We start from the raw sequence: 20,453 nt of genomic DNA, 5'->3' as shown, positions 1-20,453 counted from the left end.
GTGCAAGAAATCATCTTGGCATTGCATTTATTCCTCTTCTGTGAACATTCCCAGAGGTTGTTCTTTTTTTCTACATTGGATGTATACAAGGGTTTGGAAGCAGTGTTCTGTTTTCATATGTGCAAAAATTTTAGGGCTACTAAGCCTGCATTTAGCAGCCTAAGATATGCATGTTCTTATGCACAGAACTCTTATGGGCAGCGAGGAGCTTTCAAGCTATTCAGCAGTTCAAGTGTTCTTGGACGAGGACTTCTCTTGTATAGAAAAATTTACGGTGAGTTCTTTGTTGGAAGATCTTGTGACCAGAGGAGGCGTTTCAAACCAGCTGTGCCATAGTTATGTGGATCGCCTACCACAGGGGCAGAAGTGATGATGGAAATGAGAAAGTGAGCCTGATACATCTTGCATTACTTGCTCATTCTATGTTGCAATTAAGATGGTTATTATGGTTGCACAATATTTATCTCCTTAAAATTTCAGATTGAAATAACATGGTAATCACATAATCTGCACATCATATAGATGTGTTCAGCAGTGTTGATTATTTTTTAAGTTCAAAGTTCTGAGGTTTAAAAACACATTCCTGTGTTTCAAGAGGAAGTGGGAAAGGCACGTGTTTGGTGTGTGTTGAAACCACAGTGTATGACTAAAATTTCAAAGCTTGTGCTTCCTTTGCATGCACTACTGGCCAGCCCTTGTGCCTCTTTTTATCTCTTGGTTTTTTCCTGTCTTATGCAGCTGCCCAACTACCCTTCCTTTTTGTGGGCGAAAGCTGCAGCAGCATCAAAGTACCATGTTGCTGATCCTGGTAACGATTGTTGTATTGGCTTCTGAAAGGAAAAGTTCACAATGAGGTTTTTTTTAACACAATGCCCTATGTGCTGTATTTTCTATCTTATATGTGGTGCTGCGGGGGGGTGAAGAAAAGGAGCAGTATTAACTTCATTATGGTTTATATCATACATGAATACATGATGTCTTGAGCTGTATATAAAGATCACTAGTCTGCTTTGTCTCCTGTTGAAGTTATCCATTTGCACATCTATGGCTACAAAAAAAAATATGGCATGTAAACTATTTATAAAGCATACAAGTAGGTATAGCACAACATCATAGTCTTATTGGCAGACATGCTTATTAGAGTTGTGACACAGTAAAGATGAAGTTTTCTATGCCTTTATTGCATGAAATTGCAATTGGCAGTAAAGATGAAATGGGGGAATAAGGAAAAAGGGCATGATGCAAACTGTTCAAGGCTGAAAAACTACCGTATAAACGTGGTAGAGGTAAGGTTTGTCAGAACAAAGAAACAGATATTTCATTCAGGCAGTAAATTGAAGGGCTCTGCCAATTTTGCTAGTCTGTGCATGATAGCATAAGCAGCCCCTGTTCACTTGCCTCCTTTTGGCACAGGCCCTGGGAAACTTGTATTTTATCCACCAGTCACTGAAAAACACTCAGATCTGGGACTTTCAAGGTGAGAGATCTGCATCTGCCTTAGCAGAATTTTTAGAGAGGTTTTTGCATTTGGCCTAAATCTATTTCCTTCTTTTGCACTCTAGATTGCTGTTTTCAACCCCTCACCGGAAAGGAAGTTCATTCTGGGAACATAGAAAAGGTGTTCACCAAAGAAAAGGTTAAATTTCCACAGGAACTTTTTCCAGAAGTAAGTTCTTTGTTTCATGGTTTTGGGTTTTCTGTGTGCAATTCTGATTTATTGTTCTCAGCAGTTCTTCCATCATTCCATCTAGCATTAGTTTTTGTTAACATTTGTTTTACACCATGCATAATTTGTAGTTCTATTTGATCCTGCAAACATTTTAACAAAAGACATGATGTTGTCGATTTGATGGTGTATATGGTCAGGTAGCATATTTCAATAAATGAAACATGATTTCTTATTGTGGGACAGTTTAACAACCTGATAATTTAATCAGGTGAAAAAATGTGGGGGAGATTATATTTTTCTTTTGATTTTGCAAGTACATAATTAAAAGTTATGAATGACAAATAGGCTCTTTTGAAGAAGAAAGCTTGTTTATTCATAAAAACAGGTATTACATAAATAATACAGAAGGAGGTCCCAGAGCTCAAGGCTGTATTGGGACCTCCTATGGATGGATGTATAAACTTATGAACAATATAATTGGTACAGCAAACGCAGTCAAAAGAGGTAAAACCAGCTAACACAATATGGTAAAAGAAAAAAAAGTAAGAATGCAATACAAGTTCAAAAATTTAATGCGCGGCCGGTATTGTTAAATAAAGTACTTGAAAATTATATACAAAGTGATACATCTTCCCAACAGACGTATAAAAACACTCATGAATTGAATGTGAACAAAGCGGTATACAAAGTGAAAAACTTGTTTGAAAGTTGTGTTACACTATTGTGATAATACAGATAACAGTTGTTGTTTAAAACCGGACAGAGATGGGGATTGCTTGACATGAGAAGAGAGGTTATTCCAAATTGGTAAAAAAGCAAAAAGTGTCGTGTGCTTGCCGTAGTTTGTTCGAACGGTTGGTAATAGAAAATTGTTGTCCTTAGCAAATCTTGTTTGATTATTTTTGGTGAGGGCCTCCCTGTTGAATACATTTGAGGGTATGGTATTGTGCACAGCTTTATGAAGTAGGATTGCGACACTAGAGGTAATCAGTGAAGCGATCGGCAAAATGTTGTGGGCATGAAGAAGTGACAGCGCATCGCTGTGGTATGAACTGTAGGTTATTATACGTATGGCCTGATTTTGAAGATGTTACAGTTGATATAAATGTGATGGGTAAGTGTTTCCCCATGAAGTGATGCAGTAATTAAAGTGACTCTGAATGAATGTGTAGTAAAGAGCTATTAAAGTGTCACGATTGCAAAAGGGACGCGCTTTTAGTAGTGCTCTGATGCCAAAACCACATTTTTGTTTCAAGTTAAAAATGTGCGTATTGTATTTAAGGTTAGCGTCCAGAGTAACGCCAAGAAATGTGCAATGTTCTGAAAGTTCAATGCAATGGGTATTAAAAGTTTAAAAGTAAGTGGGGGGACATGTACGGGAGCCTTGCGATTGGAGCTGAATACCAGCTGAATACCATGAATGTTGTCTTAGAAGGGTTGATCTGCAAGCAGTTACGATGACATCAGTGTAAAATATTGAGATTAGCAGTTTGAAATAATAAATTCTAACTGCTCTGCTTATACACAACAGTATGTTACTGAGAGTTTTGAGGGGTTCTTTTTCAATAACAGCAGCCATAGTTTATGCTGTTAGCTGCTACGAAACCACACTCGGGAAGCCATAGAGCATTGCCCTGTATACTTTGTGTGCCATAAACGGATTTATGTGACTGCTCTAGGGCTTCTGTTTAAGGAACCTAAAGCAGCTGTATCTTGTTAGCTTTCCCCTCTTACTGGCTGAGTTGTGTACTAGGTCAGACTGCAGACTTGCAGTGCATGAAATTGTGGCATTCTCATTTCTTTCCTACCTTTAACAACATGCTCAAAACTTCAGTGCATCGTTTGAAGAAAAAAGTTTATTTATTTGCACTACTGCTAGCCCCAAGGTAGAAGCCGTGGCAGGGTGGGAATGACAACAGTGAACATCAAAATAGTAAAAACAATAATAAAATAATGTCCAAAAGGATAAAATACATGAAACCGTTGACACATGAATGGAATTACAAGATAAAAGAAGTGCTGTAAATGACAATGACTAAATTTCACACACTACATTCAATGAATGCCTGAAATTGCTGGATGTCTTCCACCTCAAACCACGCACCATTGAGGACGTTTCACTCCACAACCGTACGAGGGAAGAATGAATACTTAAAAACATTTTTTTTTGTTTGAAAAGAAAGCAAAGTAAAGGAATTTCGTCTTCTCTTAGCATAACCAGAAGAAAGTGCGACATATTCATGAGTGTTGCTACTTAACTTGCCTTTCACAACTTTAAACAGGAAACTCAAGCGTGTTATCTTATTTTTGTTTGATAATGCAATCAAACATGCTCTATCCCTAAGCGACATTTTGCCATATTGATTAAAGATAAACCTGACTGCTTTCTTTTGTGCTCTTTCCACTTTATTAATATAAATAAAGTAAACTGATCCCAAATTATATTGCCGTATTCAAGAAGAGGTAACACAAGAGATTTATACGCTAGCAGCTTAACATCCTTTGACGAGTTATGGAGACATCACTTCAAGTAATGTAATTTTGTCATGGATTTATTAACAATGTGTGTAATATGATGATCCTAACGAGATTCATGAGTCATGTGAAGACCTAGGTACTTTATTCAGAAGCTCGGACAAGTTGGTTACCGTGAGCTGAATAGTCAAAAGTCAGTGGACGCTTCTTATTTGCCACAGTTAAAACAACACTTTTGGCATAATTTACACACATCTGCCGGGTATCACACCACTTCAGAGGCCGATTGAGGTCAGTGTTCAGTTTAACATAATCTTCATGTGAATTAATAACAGAATACAATACACAGTCGTCAGCATATAATAAATAGACGGCAGAGGTTTTTCTGAGGCTTACACAGCCCTTGATTCATTTTGCAAGTTCTTTTTAATGATGCACTCGTACCTTTCTATGGAGTTTTTCTGCTTTTTTAGTGAGTGTTTACCAATTTGCAAAAGTATCCAACAAGATTCTTCTGGATCAGTGTTTGCCTCATTTGGCTATGTGCTAGAGTAAACATCATTGTGCATACATGGATCCACCCTATCAATATTATCTACTTGATTAGCAATTAGTTTCTGTTAAGTGAGGAAATGTACAGTGTCAGCATTTCATTGAGGTTGATAAAATCTACGTTTGCATCAGCATTGCTATGGCTGACCCTGCTCTTATAGTGCCAAACCAGAAGAGTAAAAACTTGGTCCTGTTGGTAAGTCATGATGAGGTGTGGAAGTGCAAAGACACAAGGACGGCAGGTGAGAAGTGGCCGAGATGAGATCTCATCTCGTCCACTTCTCGGCTGTCATCCTCGTCTTTGTGCTTCCACACCTCATCATGTAGTGCCAGAGCTTTACCTCTCCTCAAATGTCTTGTGAATAATTTAGGTAATCATTTGAATTTTTTCTCGTAATGGATGGCAAAGCTGGAGCCAGAACTTAGCACATTTGGTACTAATTCACTGCTAATTTGCTGTTCTGAATGTAATGGTAGCACTCCCCCACCACTTCATTCGATGCTCTCTCACTGCATGACCTCTGCAGTTGTAGCAGTGTCCCTTCTTTCTGGCAACCAGATGAGATGCAAACGAAGCCACATGTTTTGAGGTATTGAATCTGGCTTGGGAAAACCTCCTCACAGGCGTCATATGTGGTACCACTACTTTTCAAATATATCTCAGTGTCACTGAAATAAAAATCCTTTAATTTTTGTTGCAGCCTGTCTTAAGTTCTGTAGTCTGTGTTAATTGATGATTGTATCTGGTTAGAAAATGTTGTGAAAAAGGTATTGGTTGCCATGATTTGTGCATTTGTGACTTATTTAGAATCAAACTTGTTACTACATTTATCTTAGTGCCTTCTGTCAGGTGTGTGTATTATGGTTCAAAGAAACATGCACTTGCCAAAGAATTCTTTGGTGATTGTATGTTACCTTCAACCACTATGCTTCCCCCTTGCCAGGCAGGATTCAGTCGAAGCCTTGATTGTGTGTGCATTATGTAGTGGAACAGGAGTGCCCTGAAGCATTGTACAGCACAGGGCACGCTGTAACATGCGTCACAAACAACCGACCGCATGGTCCTCCTTCATGTTGTCATGCAAGTTTGTACCTAGAGGTACAATTTCCTCTTGGTTTTGGGAAGCACTCAGACCATTGCATAGCTCTTATTTATAATCGTTTGAAGGTGTAGAAATTCGTACGAGAAAGCTTTAGAGAAACTTCAGAACTGTGGAAGCAAGGACATTGGAACCGACCTGAGGATTGTCATTTTTGGTGCAAAACAGTGAATAAATAAAAAGAAACGTTTTGGTGGAAGTTAAGCATGAAGTGAGAGGGGAAAAACTGATACGAAAAACAGAAAAAACAGTGGAATGGAATTTTAAGTGGGATTCCAGCATCTAACAGTTTGTACTAAATGCTCAAATAGCAAATCATTAATCTGTCAGTGTTAGCCAACTGGTAAAGAATTGCATTTATTGTCTTCAGACTTCATGAAGAAAAGTGTTTCTTTGGCATTGCTACATCTTCCATCTTTGGATTTCTCTGCTGATCAATCTCGGTCCTGGACCAGTTGCCTAGCCCTTCTTTTGCAGATGTTGTAACGTGGTACAATTATATTTGCACTTGATTTTTTTACCCTTCTGCTGAGAGGCTACTCCACCGTGACACTTTTAGTTACAGACTCCTCTTGTTCTGTTATATCATATATGTGCGTAATAGGGGAGCGATTCCTGATTGGCATCCACCCAAGAGCAGCCATATGGCTACAAAGGAAATCTTGGGTGGACAGCAATGAGTAATCACTTCCTTTTTCCTTGGGGGCTTCCCCCCAAACTTTGGAGAATGCATCTTTTTTTTTTTTTTTTTTCTTAATGGTGGGCAGCAGTGAATAGAGCCCATGTGCTGAACGTAGCGCCTGTCCTGCGTCGTTTCTGTCTAGGTCTGTCTTTATTCGCACTATAATTTCCTGTTTTAAACATGTGCTGGGAAAGTTGTGGGAAAGACATCTTGCTGCTTTATGTCAAATTTGAGGATGTAGTCAGTGCTTCAGTTGGAGGACTACGACATTATACTATTTCTATACTAGTTTCTTGTTCAGCGTGCTTTTTTTCCTCTTTCTAGATTTCTCTCTATGCCTGCTGTTATGTTCACCTTCAGTAGTACTAAGGGGGGGGGGGGGGGGTGACTGAGCTCTTGAGGGGCAGAAAATGACGTTTTGTAAATGGACAACCCATCTCCTACATACCTATTAATTTATTTATTCCCTATCTCATTTATTCCACTTTAAAGATGCAAAGAAACTGAATAAATGCTATCTTTTTTTTTTTTTTTTCATTTTCTTGAATCATGAATTTTTGACGGTTTGCTAGTTTATAAGAAAGATATCTTCGCATCTAGAGCAGATAAGGAATAATTTTTTTCAGCATGCTAAGGGGTTAATCTGTATCATGTTGGAAGCAGATCTCTTATTTTATGCTTGCTGTTCTCTTCGTGCACAATAATTCAAATGGCTCGTCAACCACGTTTCCCTACATCAAACTTAACTTGTTGTAAATTGACTAATATTGCCTCGATAAAAAAAAGTAGACCCTATGTTGTATTGTTTATACTGTACACTATCTAGCCTCATGTTAATAATAGCTTTCTGATTAGTGATTTTTTTCTTCTATTGTTTCTATAAACAGAAGAGTGAAAATGTCAGATATCTTGAAAGCTAAAATTTACATATCAGAATAGTGACCGCATACTTAAAATCAGCAAATAAATTGCATTTAACTTAAAAATAAAGAAAAATGTATCAAGAGCCCTGTCCCCCCTTAACCTACAGCTGAAAACATGCAAACACATGGGCTGATGGCGGAATTTTTTTTTCATAAAAAAAAAAAAAGATGCTTCTGCTGTGGATGCCATCCAGTGCTCAATTCTTTTTCATTTCTAGTTCTGGCAGAATGGGCATGAGCCATCTAACTTGGCTCTATATCTGAGGTGTGACCTTCCGAACATATATTGCCTGAGAGTGGACTTTCCATCTGCAATAAGGCCCTGCCAAGGTGGCGCAGTGGTTAGGGTGTACTACTACTGTGCCCAAGAATGTGGGATTGAATCTTGGCCTTGGGGGCCGCTTTCTGTTATAGGCGAAAAGCAAGACGCCTGTGTGCTGTGCCTTGTCAGTGCACGTTAAAGAACCCCGGGTGGTCGAAATTTCTGGAGACCTCCACTCTGTGTCTCTCATAGCCTGAGTCACTTTGGGATGTTAAGCTCCATAAACCAAACCAAACCATCTGTAATAAGAAAGTAGTCAATGTTTTGTGGGAGCTTTATAATTTCATGATTTACAGCCATAGCTGTATGAGGGATTTTCTCCATGACGAATAGTGTCGGTATTGCGGCGTGTCAACATTGTAAACTCCTGCGTTCAGCTGCAGCCCAAAGGGAATGGTGTTCAAGCCACTTTGAACCGTGGGGTAGACTTGTGTGTGATGGTGGCTGCTGTTGGAATAATGTGCTATTGGCAGTTTGAAGTCAGAGCTGGCCTTTGAAAGGGTATTTTTATTTTGGAAGGGGTGCGCGGTTTGCTATGCTTGGATTAGCTGTCACCGTCACATCTTCATGCCAGGGGAGACTCAAAGTTTTGCTTTTTATTTTTTTTGTATGTATGAGGGTTGTTCAGCTTTACAAAAACATGTAAAAATGCCTATACTTGTGTTTGCTACTCAGAGTGAAAAATTATCAGCGTTGTTGCTAATCTGTGTACTGCATTTACAAAAATACATATTTTTTAGTTAATGAATTTTGGAATGCACCTTTTGTTAATCGAACCAAGATATGAACGTGGCTTAATTTTCTCGCTGCTTAATGTAGCTACATGGCTATACAGCTGCTGGAGAAGCCAACTTTTCGACAGCTTTGGAGCAGCACTGTATGCATGAGATAAAGAGGGTGTCCAGTGTTTATCAGGAGAATCTCCCAAGGCGATCTAAATTTGTTATAAGGGAGCAATTACTCGTTAATCCACCCAAGTGCAGTCATATAGCTATAATGAAAAACACATGATGCTAGGGCACAACAAACTAAAGGAAGAATGGCAGTCATCATGGAGTAGGGAGGCAAATAATAAACTGCAGTTGGTGAAGCCCATTCTCGGGGAATGGAAATCATGTTTTCATCGGGAACGGTTCATGGAAGTGATATTATGCAGTCTCTTCATTGACCACACACATGACGTGCAATGTTCTTTTTTTTTGAGAAAAGAAAACAAACCCCTGGGTGAAGAATGCGGAGAGCAACTCGCCATGAACCACATTTTATTTTCTTGCAAAAGATTTGAAATTCAAAGAAAAAAGTATTTTACCTGATTTTGCGATGCGCACATTCCTTTCCATCCAGCTTTGGTTTTAGGTGAAAGTGGACTTGTTGATCTATCATGCGTTTTTAGCTTTCTAAAGGAAGTAAATGTTTTAAACAAACTATAGAATAAATAGTATACACCACTTACAAGCTTGTGCTTGGTGCATGATAGCCTGAGCTGCTTATGCGCCATTTAACACAACACTATAATGAAAAACTGCGCAGCGTTCACAGAAGCTTCACAGTTGCATTGAAAACCTGCACTGGAATTTTCTGTGTACCGCTAGTGCTGCCTACTGGTCGTCGCTACATGGCTACCGTGGCTGGAGGTGCAGCAACCAGTTTGTTTCAAACCTACGCATAGCGACGTTATGGTTTCCGTAATGCATCAGCAGCATGGCTCACAGCCAAGTTGGCAAGCAGCTTCAGCTGCTAGGTTGTGCTTTTAAAAAAGCCAATCTTTATAAACCTGCAGTTCTTCAGAACAATAAAGCTGAGTTAAAAACGCTGTGCATGAAAGAGAATGCTTACAATTCGCTGACTGGCACAACCACGTCCCAGCGGCTCATCTGCTCCATCCTACTATATGCTTGCTCATTTTAAAACTGATGTTCGATTATAGACGGTGCCCCATGGGCAACGCCTATTCCCTATAAGCCCAGTATGTTTAGCAGTAGAAACAAAAAACAAAAAAAAAACAACAACAAACAAATGCGTTCTGTTCTGAACTATAGCTTCCATTTGTAGCCGTATGGCTGCGCTCGGGAGTAACTGTGAGGCTGCTGTGTAAGGTGTATAGCTTGCGTTCGTAGCTGTATAGCCATGTAGCTGTGCCTAGTGGATGTTAAGGAGTAACTACTTGCATAGTGATGAGGAGAGGTTGGCTACTATGTGAAAAAAATGTGGGTTTCATTGATGAAAAAGTGAAGGCACTGAGCGAGTTAAGTGCAGTAAATGAAGAAAAAATGGGGGAATGTGCGTAGGACTGAGCAGCACGAAACAAGGAGCAGCGGTGACATGGTGTTGATGGTGGCAACATAAATTATTGTAGGCAATAGCGGTCTCTGATGCTGAGGAAGTCTGTGTGTGTTAATACAGAGGCTTTGCTATCTTGATGATGCAGTGCACATTTCTAAAGCATGGCCTCTGAAACATACCAGTGTATTTGTTTCTGCCGTATTCTTGTGTGCCGTCTCCATTTATTTCAAGCCCTTGGCCGTAGTTGTCGTAAGCAAATATTTTTTAATCACTTTTTTTTTCTTACTCAGCATATATTTGTAAGCTACCACATTATCTGAAAGATTACTTGGAATCAATATAAAACCCTGCTTTAAGCAAGCTGTATAAATGATGTGTTCAATTCCCATCTTGCCTCCGAATCTGGAAGGAAGGTGGTATTAGATTTGACGGCTCCTGGCAGCTTGGCCTTGTCATGTGGTTTTGTGCCATTCACAAACCATTGACTAACTGGTGCTCGGCCATGTCATCTGCCAACTCCCACCTGCCAGAGGCATGCTTGTGATTTTTGGTTCACAGTGCCAACAGAGACAACACCGACTCCAGAATTTCTGAACGGGGCCTTTAACATTGATACAACATTTTGGTGTCTAAACAAATAAATAAAATAAATCCCGAATACTAATGGCAGTTAATGATAACTTGCAAGGCACTGAAAGTGACAAAGAAATACACCTACTTATGGCAGATAGGGACCTCAGACTTGAACCTCAAGAGCGAAATAAACAATAGAATAGTAACGGGGTGGAGATCGTTTGGCTGGTATTAGATCATGAATGGCTGTTTACCAGCATTTCAAGAAAAAAGTGTATAACAGATGTGTCTTGCAAGTACTCACTTTAGGGCAGAAATATGAATGCTAATGAAAAGGGTTCAACTTATAATATGTGATGGTTTAAACTTGCGAGAGCTTGTGGAGCTATATCCTGAGTGAAGGGCACAGTCACCTTGCTGTGGGGCAATCAAAATCTTAAAGGACTATATATTGACGCATAATTTTTGGGTTCGTGTTTTATGCTTTATAATGATGCCCAAGATATTACTGTACACTGATCACCATGTCATATTCGCCTACGACTGCTGAATAATTTATAATCTAATTTTTTTTCTCTCGCCTGTTTCAATTTCAACAGCCGAGCGATGGCTGTAACGTCACAGTCAAGTCATTCAAGTCTAGGTCACGCGTGGGATACAGCGATATAATCATTGCTGTGTCGTTTGAATTCACTACAATGATAAAGCCAGCCTGCCTCAAGAACAGGAACCACTATAAGTGAAGAGTCAGCGATCATATCGCTGTTTTTTCATGCTGCGCGTCAAGACTTGATTGTGATGTCACAGCCATTTCTCGGCTGCTGAAACTGAAACTAGTGAGAAAACAATATTCAGTTATAAATTATTTAGTGGTCGTAGGAGAAAACTGCTTGCGGACCGATATACAGGAATGACTTAAGCATCATTATAACAAAGAAAAATACCACCAAAATTTGGTGTCTTTAGTCCTTCCTCCTCCTTCCCTTGCATATTTGTAGCCGCGTTATATGTGTGCAAATGTGAGAATTCCTGTGCCTTTGCAGTGTTGCTGCAGGCACAGTGGATCTTCATATTCTTAAGAAATGTGTCTGTTGAAGTATTTCTTTGCTCAGAGTTTACAAGAAAGCAGTTGAAGAGACAAACAGTTTCCTTTCCATCCAATTTGCAGTTTTTGAACTGTGTACCATTAGCTGGCTCGTCTCTCGATAGGGTTTGTCCTGAAACTCCTAACATTTTATTGAGGATGGTGTTGATTTTTATTGATTACTAATAAACGTGCTTTTTTTAACAAATGACAGGGTTTTATGATCCTACAGAACAGGGGCATACTAAGTCATTTACAGTGGCACTCCAGTGCTTTTCTTTGGTTGATGGGGAAGGAAGTGATGCACAAAGTGCTACACTGTATAATTGTAGATAGTTGGCAGTTGAGTGCTTTGGTACAAATGAAAGCTAAATGAAATTCATTTGAAGATGCCTCGTCTTGGCGGCTCTTTAGGACACTCGACTGCTGAACAAAGGACGTGGGCTCAGTCCCGGCTGCAGTGGCCACTTTTCATTGGAGATGGAAAGCAAGGCACCCATGTACTGTACGCTGTGCACCCATGCTGGTGCATCTTAAAGATCCCCGGGCAGTCGAAATTTCCGGAGCCATCCACTCCAAACATTTGTCATAGACAGGGTATGCTGTAGGTCATTTTGAAGGGAATCTGAAATTTTTCCTCTGTATACTACTTCAGATGATGGGAACGCAGTGTCTGTACAGGCATCGAATCCACAACAAATGTTCTGCACTGCTAACTGTCCAGCCTTGTTTTTTGTTGCAGTGCAAATGGTCAAGAAAAGGCTTTATGCGGACAAGATGGAGCTTGCAAGGCACAGTGTTTGACCTAATCAACATCCATCTATTTCATGACGAATCGAACTTCATAGCTATGGAATCTGTGAGTGAATGGCCACCATTTTATGCCTCTGTTAGTGTAGCGTGTATTTAGGCATTATTCAGTGTATGTGTGTGTGTGTGTTTTTTCCCCACCAGTTTCCTTCTTCGTACACAAAAAATAGGCAAGGAGCTCTTGACTATACCCTGAACAGGTATGTAGAAAATATCATGTTCCACCACCCTGTTGGGAAAAAATAAAATTAATGCTTCCTTTCTTTGGTTTGCTGCAAAATAGTGTTAATCAACAGAGATTGCAAATCTAAAAGTGGTTACGAATAGGCTTGCCTTGCTCATTCTCACAATGCATGTGGTAGTGAACCTGTGTACTTGTCAGTCCAACTAGACTTCTAGCTACATCTCAAGGTATTTGAAGCTGTATTTGAGTTTACACATGACTACATATTGCTACGATGGCCTTTTATAAATTAATATAACAGACACACTTCACTCAAGTGTATACTAAAAGGTCTTTGTAATTGAATGGTAGTTAAAAAGCAAGTTTTTGGTAATGGATGAACAAAGGGCCACTGCTAGGAAGACATCTATACGAGTGTTTCTTCTGAAAGGGTACATAAAAACATAATGCATGCAATGCGAGCTGATCAAGTGCCTCTTCATCAGTGTCTAAGCTGCTGCACAACCGTAGTATATAGGTGGTGTCTACATATGTCAAGGAAGTAACTGTTGCTTTTCTCTGAACTCCGTCACACAGCTTGTCTGCAGTACTGTAGAAGCCAGACTCCTCTCGTTCGATCCAGGATGCAGAAACATGACAAACTTTCCTTAAATATTGGAAATGTTAAACTATATTTAAAGATATTAGTGCAGTATTTGGAAACATATATTTAGAAGTATAATGTGTGTTTTATTCGATGATTCAATTAGTAGGGAAATCCTACATGAGCACAGCACAGCATTGGCATCTGCCGAGTTGTCTGAGTCTCCTGTGTGCTGGGCACTGCTGCTCTTTCCTTCCCAGTTATGGAGCCACTAATTGCAGCGCTTGCCATTCTGATAGGCCAAGATCATTACATAGATAGTGCCGCAAGCAAATTGTGATATGGACTGGAAAACCACTGGGCAACCATGCATTAGTGTGTGTATTTTTCATGAGAATCAACGGTCAGGTTCTTACCACTTTCCCACACAACTTGCATGTGAAAAAAGTGCTTCAGTTGTACTGTTATGCTAACAGCAAACAAGATATGAGGCTTGGGAATTATCTGGTTATTGCAGTTTTTTTTTATTATTTATTTCGAAAACACTGTATGTGTAGTAGTTCATCTTTGATGTCATGTCTAAGACCATCCACTTCCAGCTTGAATGCGGCTGTGTGCTGCCAATGCTTCATGGAATCTGGGAAACTCGTGCGAGCATGAAGAAATGCTTAGGCAGTTCCTCCGGCATGTCACTGTGCTGCTCTTGCCTTTGGGCGAAGTAAACTTGGCTTTCGCATTGCACTGGTGGGAGCAGCATTTCCAAGGGAGTTACCGACAGCCAGCTGCTTAGCAGGGCACTTTTAATGCTGCAGCTACAATAGCAATAGCTTCCTCTTATCACTTCTAAATGGACAAGCTTAAATAAGTTAATGTAGCTGTGGATGAAATAAACGAAAAACTTTTTTTCAATGGGAGTCAAAGCGGAGTATGCTGCTACTTAGCTGTAATATTTTATAAATGCAAACATTTTGTGGTGAGCAACCAGAATGACAGGGGGGCCAATGAGTCTTTTATCATGGGGTGCTGCACAGGGAATGTTTAATACATGCGATGGCCTCACAAGTACCAGTAGTGCACATAAATTTTTTCAGTTCTTTAATAGCGCCTACAACAGAAGAAGTAGGTAGCTGTTCAGATTCACATTAATCTATAGTATGTACAGCTTGAGGTTTGGCAACGCCGCAACCTTAGTGCTTTCAGTGGCAAACAGCTTCATAAAGACTTCAGTCGTCCTGAAATCGAGATTTTTTCCTGCTAACATGATGAGTCATCACTGCAGTGTCATGTTTCGTCAGTTTTCACCCCAAACTTAGCTCTAATTGCATTGTGAACAGGCCCTTTTTCTGGGCAGAATTATTTTTTGAAATCAGCTAGGGATTTGAAGCTGTCATAAACAGCAAACTTTGGTTACATTTTTCTTCTTATTAATGATATGTGGGGCATTAGTGTACACGAATCAGCACATGGTTTTTACCTAAGACTGCTAAATATCTTATAATAATTGAATATCTTTTTCTCACCTGTTTCGGTTTCAACAGCCAAGGGATGGCTGTGATGTCGTAAGTGAAGTCTAGGTCATGTGACAGAATGAAAAAAAAAAAAAAAAACTGCGATGTAATCGTTGCTTCTTCACTCCTTGCGATACTTTTTGAGGAAGGCTGGCTTAGCATTGAAGTGAGATTAAAGGATGAAGGAGCAGTTATATCACAATTTTTTTTATCCATAGTTATAGCAGCGCGTAGCTGGACAAGGACAAAGACGGTGGAGCACGTGAGATGCAGAGGCGCTGAACTGCAACTTTATTTTTGGAAATCAGCCAACCATGTCATATATATACCAGAGAGAAACGCCCACTAGAGGAACAAAATCTAGACACGTGGCGAAAACCGGTGCAACAAAATCAAACACGAGTATAAAAAATCGATAAATCTAAATGCCTACCACACGATTGACATGATACAGTGACATAACATGATAATAGTGGCCGTAGTGAAAGTGCGTAAAAAATCGATAAAAATTCCCAGTCCTTAACAAGCAACAATGGCTAAAAAAGGTGGATGTGCAGAAAACATTTTATATAAGAACTTGTTTAAAAAACCGCAGAGAAACTTATGAAATGGACAAAAAAATAATAAGTTAAACATGAAAAAAGAAGAGAGAGATGCAAATGTTGAAACAAAATTGAAAGCCAACAATTAACACTGCAAAACAAAAAACCAACAATGAATTAAACAGTATGACTGACTGCAATTCAAAATGTATAAAACGAAGGCATGTAAAGAGTGCAAATAAAATCAAAGATAAAATCAAGCACAATCGGAGAGAAAAGCAATTTCTTTGTTCGAAAGGAAAACTGAGGATGTGCAGACGCATTCATCCTTGTGCTTAGCAATCAAAGCGGCTTCCACTATTTCGCGTGTAAGCTTGTTATGGGATCGGTTTAGAATGGTCGTTTTCTGAAAGACGGGAGAATTTTCTATTGCGGTCGCATGTGCGACAATGCACTGGCAGGTTTTTGGACGATGACACTGAAAAATCATTGCTATGCTCCATTAAACGTTTATTAATACATCGACCGGTTTGGCCGATGTATGCCTTGCCACAAGATAGAGGGATGGAGTATACAACCCCTTCTGCGCATGTTACGGCGGGATTCTTGTGCCTTGTGGTGCAGCCATTATCTCTCTTTGTCGTTTTGTTGACCATGCGACAAAGTCTTGATAGGCGGTGCGGGGCTGAAAAGACCACGTGAACACCTGCCTTCTTACCAATCTTCTTGAGATTATGAGAAATCTTGTGGATATAAGGTATTATTGCTACCTTATTTTGCTGTTGGACTTCAGCTGAAGGGCCTGTCATCTTCTTTTTGGAGTTCAACATTTTTCTAGCGACAGAAGAAAGAAGTTCCTGTGGGTATCCCGACTGCGTCAGCCTGCACACTTGAGCTGAAAAGCTATCCTGAAATTTGTGCTTACATGACTTCGTCAAGGCGTTACTAAAACCAGATTGCACAATTTTCCTTTTAACCAACTTTGAAAATGCTTCCTGTTAACGACCCTTTTCAGGTGAAAAACGCAGAGGAAGTAGTCAGGTTCTTAAGCGAAAATAGCAGCAAGAAACCGCAATAGAAAATGCTCCCCTGTCTTTCAGAAAACGACCATTCTAAACCGATCCCATAACAAGCTTACACGCGAAATAGTGGAAGCCGCTTTGATTGCTAAGCACAAGGATGAATGCGTCTGCACATCCTCAGTTTTCCTTTCGAACAAAGAAATTGCTTTTCTCTCCGATTGTGCTTGATTTTATTTGCACTCTTTACATGCCTTCGTTTTATACATTTTGAATTGCAGTCAGCCATATTGTTTAATTCATTGTTGGTTTTTTGTTTTGCAGTGTTAATTGTTGGCTTTCAATTTTGTTTCAACATTTGCATCTCTCTCTTCTTTTTTCATGTTTAACTTACTTATTATTTTTTGTCCATCTCATAAGTTTCTCTGCGGTTTTTTAAACAAGTTCTTATATAAAAAATGTTTTCTGCGCATCCACCTTTTTTAGCCATTGTTGCTTGTTAAGGACTGGGAATTTTTGTTTATTTTTCACGCACTTTCACTACGCCCACTATTATCATGTTATGTCACTGTATCATGTCAATCGTGTGTTAGGCATTTAGATTTATCGATTTTTTATACTCGTGTTTGATTTTGTTGCACCGGTTTTCGCCACGTGTCTAGATTTTGTTCCTCTAGTGGGCGTTTCTCTCTGGTATATATATGACATGGTTGGCTGATTTCCAAAAATAAAGTTGCAGTTCAGCGCCTCTGCGTCTTACGTGTTCCTCCGTCTTCGTCCTTGTCCAGCTACGCGCTGCTATAACTATAGAAAACCAACTAGCCCGAGAGCTTGTCCTCTATTTTTTATCCTTCACACGGCCTAGACTTAACTTCGATCTTATAGCCATCGTTCGGCTGTTGAAGCCGAAACCAGAACAGGTGAGGAATCAGAACAGGTGAGGAATGAAATTCATGTATAAATTATTTACCACTCCTATGCAAATAGCACGTGGTAGTCCGTGTACTGTAGCAATGTATTCTGCATGATTACAAAGAATGAAACATGCAACCAAAAATTATGTGTCATCTTTACACTTTAAAATTCGCACCCTGGAAAGTAAGTGCTGCATTACCAGCATCTGGATGAAAAATCGAGTTTTCCTCTTTTTTGTTTTTTTGTGTTGGCTGCCTGACAATAAGGGTGTGTATATTCAATACGATTTATTTCTTTCATGGCTCCTGTTGAAGCACAAAGTTCACAGTACCATAAGAGCAAAGATGGTTTATGATTAATTTTATAACAACATCTGCTGTCCACAATTTTGGCAATAACAAATTGCCCACTAAGAACTGTCAACCATGGATGAAAATGCATATCATAGGTTTATAGGTGTCCCAGCAATTGCTGGCTACTAGTTTTCTAGAAAACACTGATACTGTTGGCAGTTCGCATGCATAGAACAGAGTTGAGGATCTCTTCAGTGCAAAGGAAGGGCATGATTTGGCGGTGCTGGCTTGCTGTAGCAGTGTGCTGCACCGGGTTCCCCAGGCACCCGCGAGAGGCGCTCCGTTCAAGCTGGAAGTGGACGATCGTGTGCATTCAGTCGGCGCATTCATGTCCAGAAGATTAAGGATTAGTATGCTTTGTTTCAAGGATCCAGAATGACAAGTACGAAAATGTTCCATTCTTCATCTTTGGAGACTTCAATTTTAGACTTGACACGCAAGCCGTCATAGAGGTGATGTACCTCCCACCTTTCATTCGCTCGTTTTACTCTTCCATGGTGCCTATGGGTTTTTTTTTTGTTTGTTTGTTTTCAAACACTGCTGCTTGTATTGTTGTGTTTATTTTCTTTAACAAGCATCTCTTTGCAAGCAAACATGCTGTACGACTTTGGGATTGAAAGTCTTTCTTCTTGCAGAAAATTACGGATAAGGCACCTCCAGTTCAAGTAAAAAGTGCCAAAAATGGAGATGTCACGAAAGTTCTCTTCAGAGATCCTAAGGATGAGAATAAGGTAGGAGTGAAATGTCCTCTGTTATGTCACAACTGGGCTGTAGCCCAGTAGAATGCTGTTGTTGCATGAATAACTTTTGCTATGATAGCTTTTATTGCGAGGGTCTCTCAAGTTTATGATGTGCTTATGTGTTTATATGTGTTTATAATGCCGTGTTCTGCTTTGTGAGAAGGTGGCCAGCACAGATGCGAGCTGGGGTCACTGTAAAATTTTTGGCATCTTTTTTCTCTACTGCAGTTGTAATCCAAATTAAATCTACTGCAAAAATTTATTTAGACTTGTTACAGTAGTCATAAGGCACTGCAAAACCAGGTAATGAAATCTACTAAAATGAGTTTGAAAATTTTTTTCCAATTTGTGAGGCAGAAAAAGTGACTCCAACGACCTCTGGCGCTGCATGGTTATATACAAACACAACACACACACACACTAGAGAATTAAACCAAGACGTTTACACAGATGATGCGCTCGCTAACAACTGCCTGTTTTTGTGGTACGAAGAAGAAGAATGCATCACAAAAAACGTAGGGTTACAATAAGAAGTAAACAAAAGATTCAGAAAAAATGCGAAGAAATTCAGAATGAAAAAATAAAATGAAAATAATGACAAATTACGTCTAACTTGTCACATTGTCCGAACGGAGAAGTATCACCTCCTTGCTGTTGAGCACCACCGACTGAACACTGTGCTAGTATTGCACAGAAATGTATATTCTACTGAAAAATCTAATATAAATTTTATTCAAGATTCGGTATATCAGCTTTTGCACTGGAATGACCTGCATGAAACCAGGTGGAATTGTCTCTGTCACCGCTGAATGCAGTAACTCTCGTTAATTCGGCCTTCAGAGCACCATAAAAAATGTCCGTATTAACTAAATGCTCGAATTTTCGAATGGGCCTGAAAAAACTGCCTAAAATCATTTGTGTTACAGTAATTTTATCTGATGAACACCTGCACGATCACGAAGGTTCTCTACATGTGGGATGAAACTTTTCGCCCCGGTTTCGTCAAGTGCTTCGCTTTGTGCAAAATGTCCCTCTTCACAAAATGGCCCCATCGCGTTTTGATGGTGCGTCACTGCACAGTCCTGAGACCAGGCATTGTGGCGAAGCATGCAGTGCAGCGAAACTGCAGTGAATTTGAAAATATATGGTGTATTCGGTAATTTTCGAATATTTGGAAAATTCTAAATAGTTTTTCAAATATGAATACGAGTTGATAGTGCACACTATATTTGCCATTGCAAGTAACGTTGCTGTGTTCTGCCCTTTGACAGCATTTCAGAGATGAGGCATAATTTCGCAGAATTTCACTTGCTGAACCCCTAAATGAGGAGATGTGAGCACAGAGCACTGAAAGTGTTGTTTATAGAATAGCATGGCATTGAGCAGTGTGTTATCATTTTTGTGGAAACGGCGAAAAACACAGCAGACAGGAATGAAAACAGGATGAGTGCTGACTATTAACTAATGAATTCATTTAAGAAAACACACACGAGAACACGGTTGGGGCCTTTTTTGGAACTTTTGTCGTTTTATTTGAAATCTACCTCCTTCCAGTGGGAAAAAAAACTCGTGTGTATTGGTTCAAATGGGTGCCCTATTCTGAGTAATACAGTCGAACCCGGATATATCGAACTCGAAGGGGATTGCGAAATAGTTCGATATATCGATAATTCGATATACAGAAATCGGCTTGTGACGGCACTTACGATGCTAAAGAACGATACCGTATCTGTCGCGTAATCAACCCATTCGTATAATGAACCCACCCTCCACTTTTGCACCGAGAATCTGAAAAAAAAATGCGTTAAAGCTAGCTCGCTCACATGCAAGCGATTTCAGCAACGAGCGGCAGCGACAGAGCGAAAAATTTCAAACTTGTTGGAACTGCGTCCCTCTCGTTGCTCGAGCCACCGCGGCAGCTCAAAACAAGGCTTCTGTGTTGCCATGGCAAAAATCGCGAGCGTTTTCGCTTGCATGTCCATGGCGCGCGTCACTCCGTTTCGGTCGTCTCATCCACAACTCATTTCTGTGCAGCGATAATGTCGGGGCGCGTTTATCTTTTGATAGCTCCTGTGGTGGCGGGGAGCGAACTTGGCAGAGTGCCCCTGATGGCTTGATTGCACAAGCCTGGTTCGA

The 20,453-nt window shown here is 39.9% G+C and overlaps 1 protein-coding gene across 4 annotated transcripts in view; it reads left to right on the top strand.

Annotated features, from left to right (window-relative positions):
• Positions 1–20,453, top strand: part of 5PtaseI (inositol polyphosphate-5-phosphatase A) — a 45,919-nt gene that overhangs the window by 4,132 nt on the left and 21,334 nt on the right. For 3 of the 4 annotated variants that reach the window (XR_014704458.1, XR_014704457.1, XM_084591296.1), the window contains exons 4-10: positions 187–274; positions 1,414–1,477; positions 1,563–1,666; positions 12,406–12,522; positions 12,618–12,673; positions 17,945–18,029; positions 18,213–18,308. Coding sequence is in view for 1 of the 4 variants with exons in the window: in XM_084591296.1 (XP_084447422.1) it covers positions 187–274; positions 1,414–1,477; positions 1,563–1,666; positions 12,406–12,522; positions 12,618–12,673; positions 17,945–18,029; positions 18,213–18,308 (610 nt within the window). In the remaining 3 variants the exon portion in view is untranslated. Of the gene's footprint in view, positions 1–186; positions 275–738; positions 809–1,413; positions 1,478–1,562; positions 1,667–12,405; positions 12,523–12,617; positions 12,674–17,944; positions 18,030–18,212; positions 18,309–20,453 lie in introns of those variants that run through there. The other variant, XR_014704459.1, reaches the window with a different exon arrangement.

Source organism: Amblyomma maculatum, chromosome 1 (genome assembly GCF_055883805.1).
Source record: "Amblyomma maculatum isolate TAMU_Amacu chromosome 1, ASM5588380v1, whole genome shotgun sequence".
Classification (NCBI taxonomy): domain Eukaryota; kingdom Metazoa; phylum Arthropoda; class Arachnida; order Ixodida; family Ixodidae; genus Amblyomma; species Amblyomma maculatum.
This window is presented reverse-complemented; position numbering and strand designations above follow the sequence as displayed.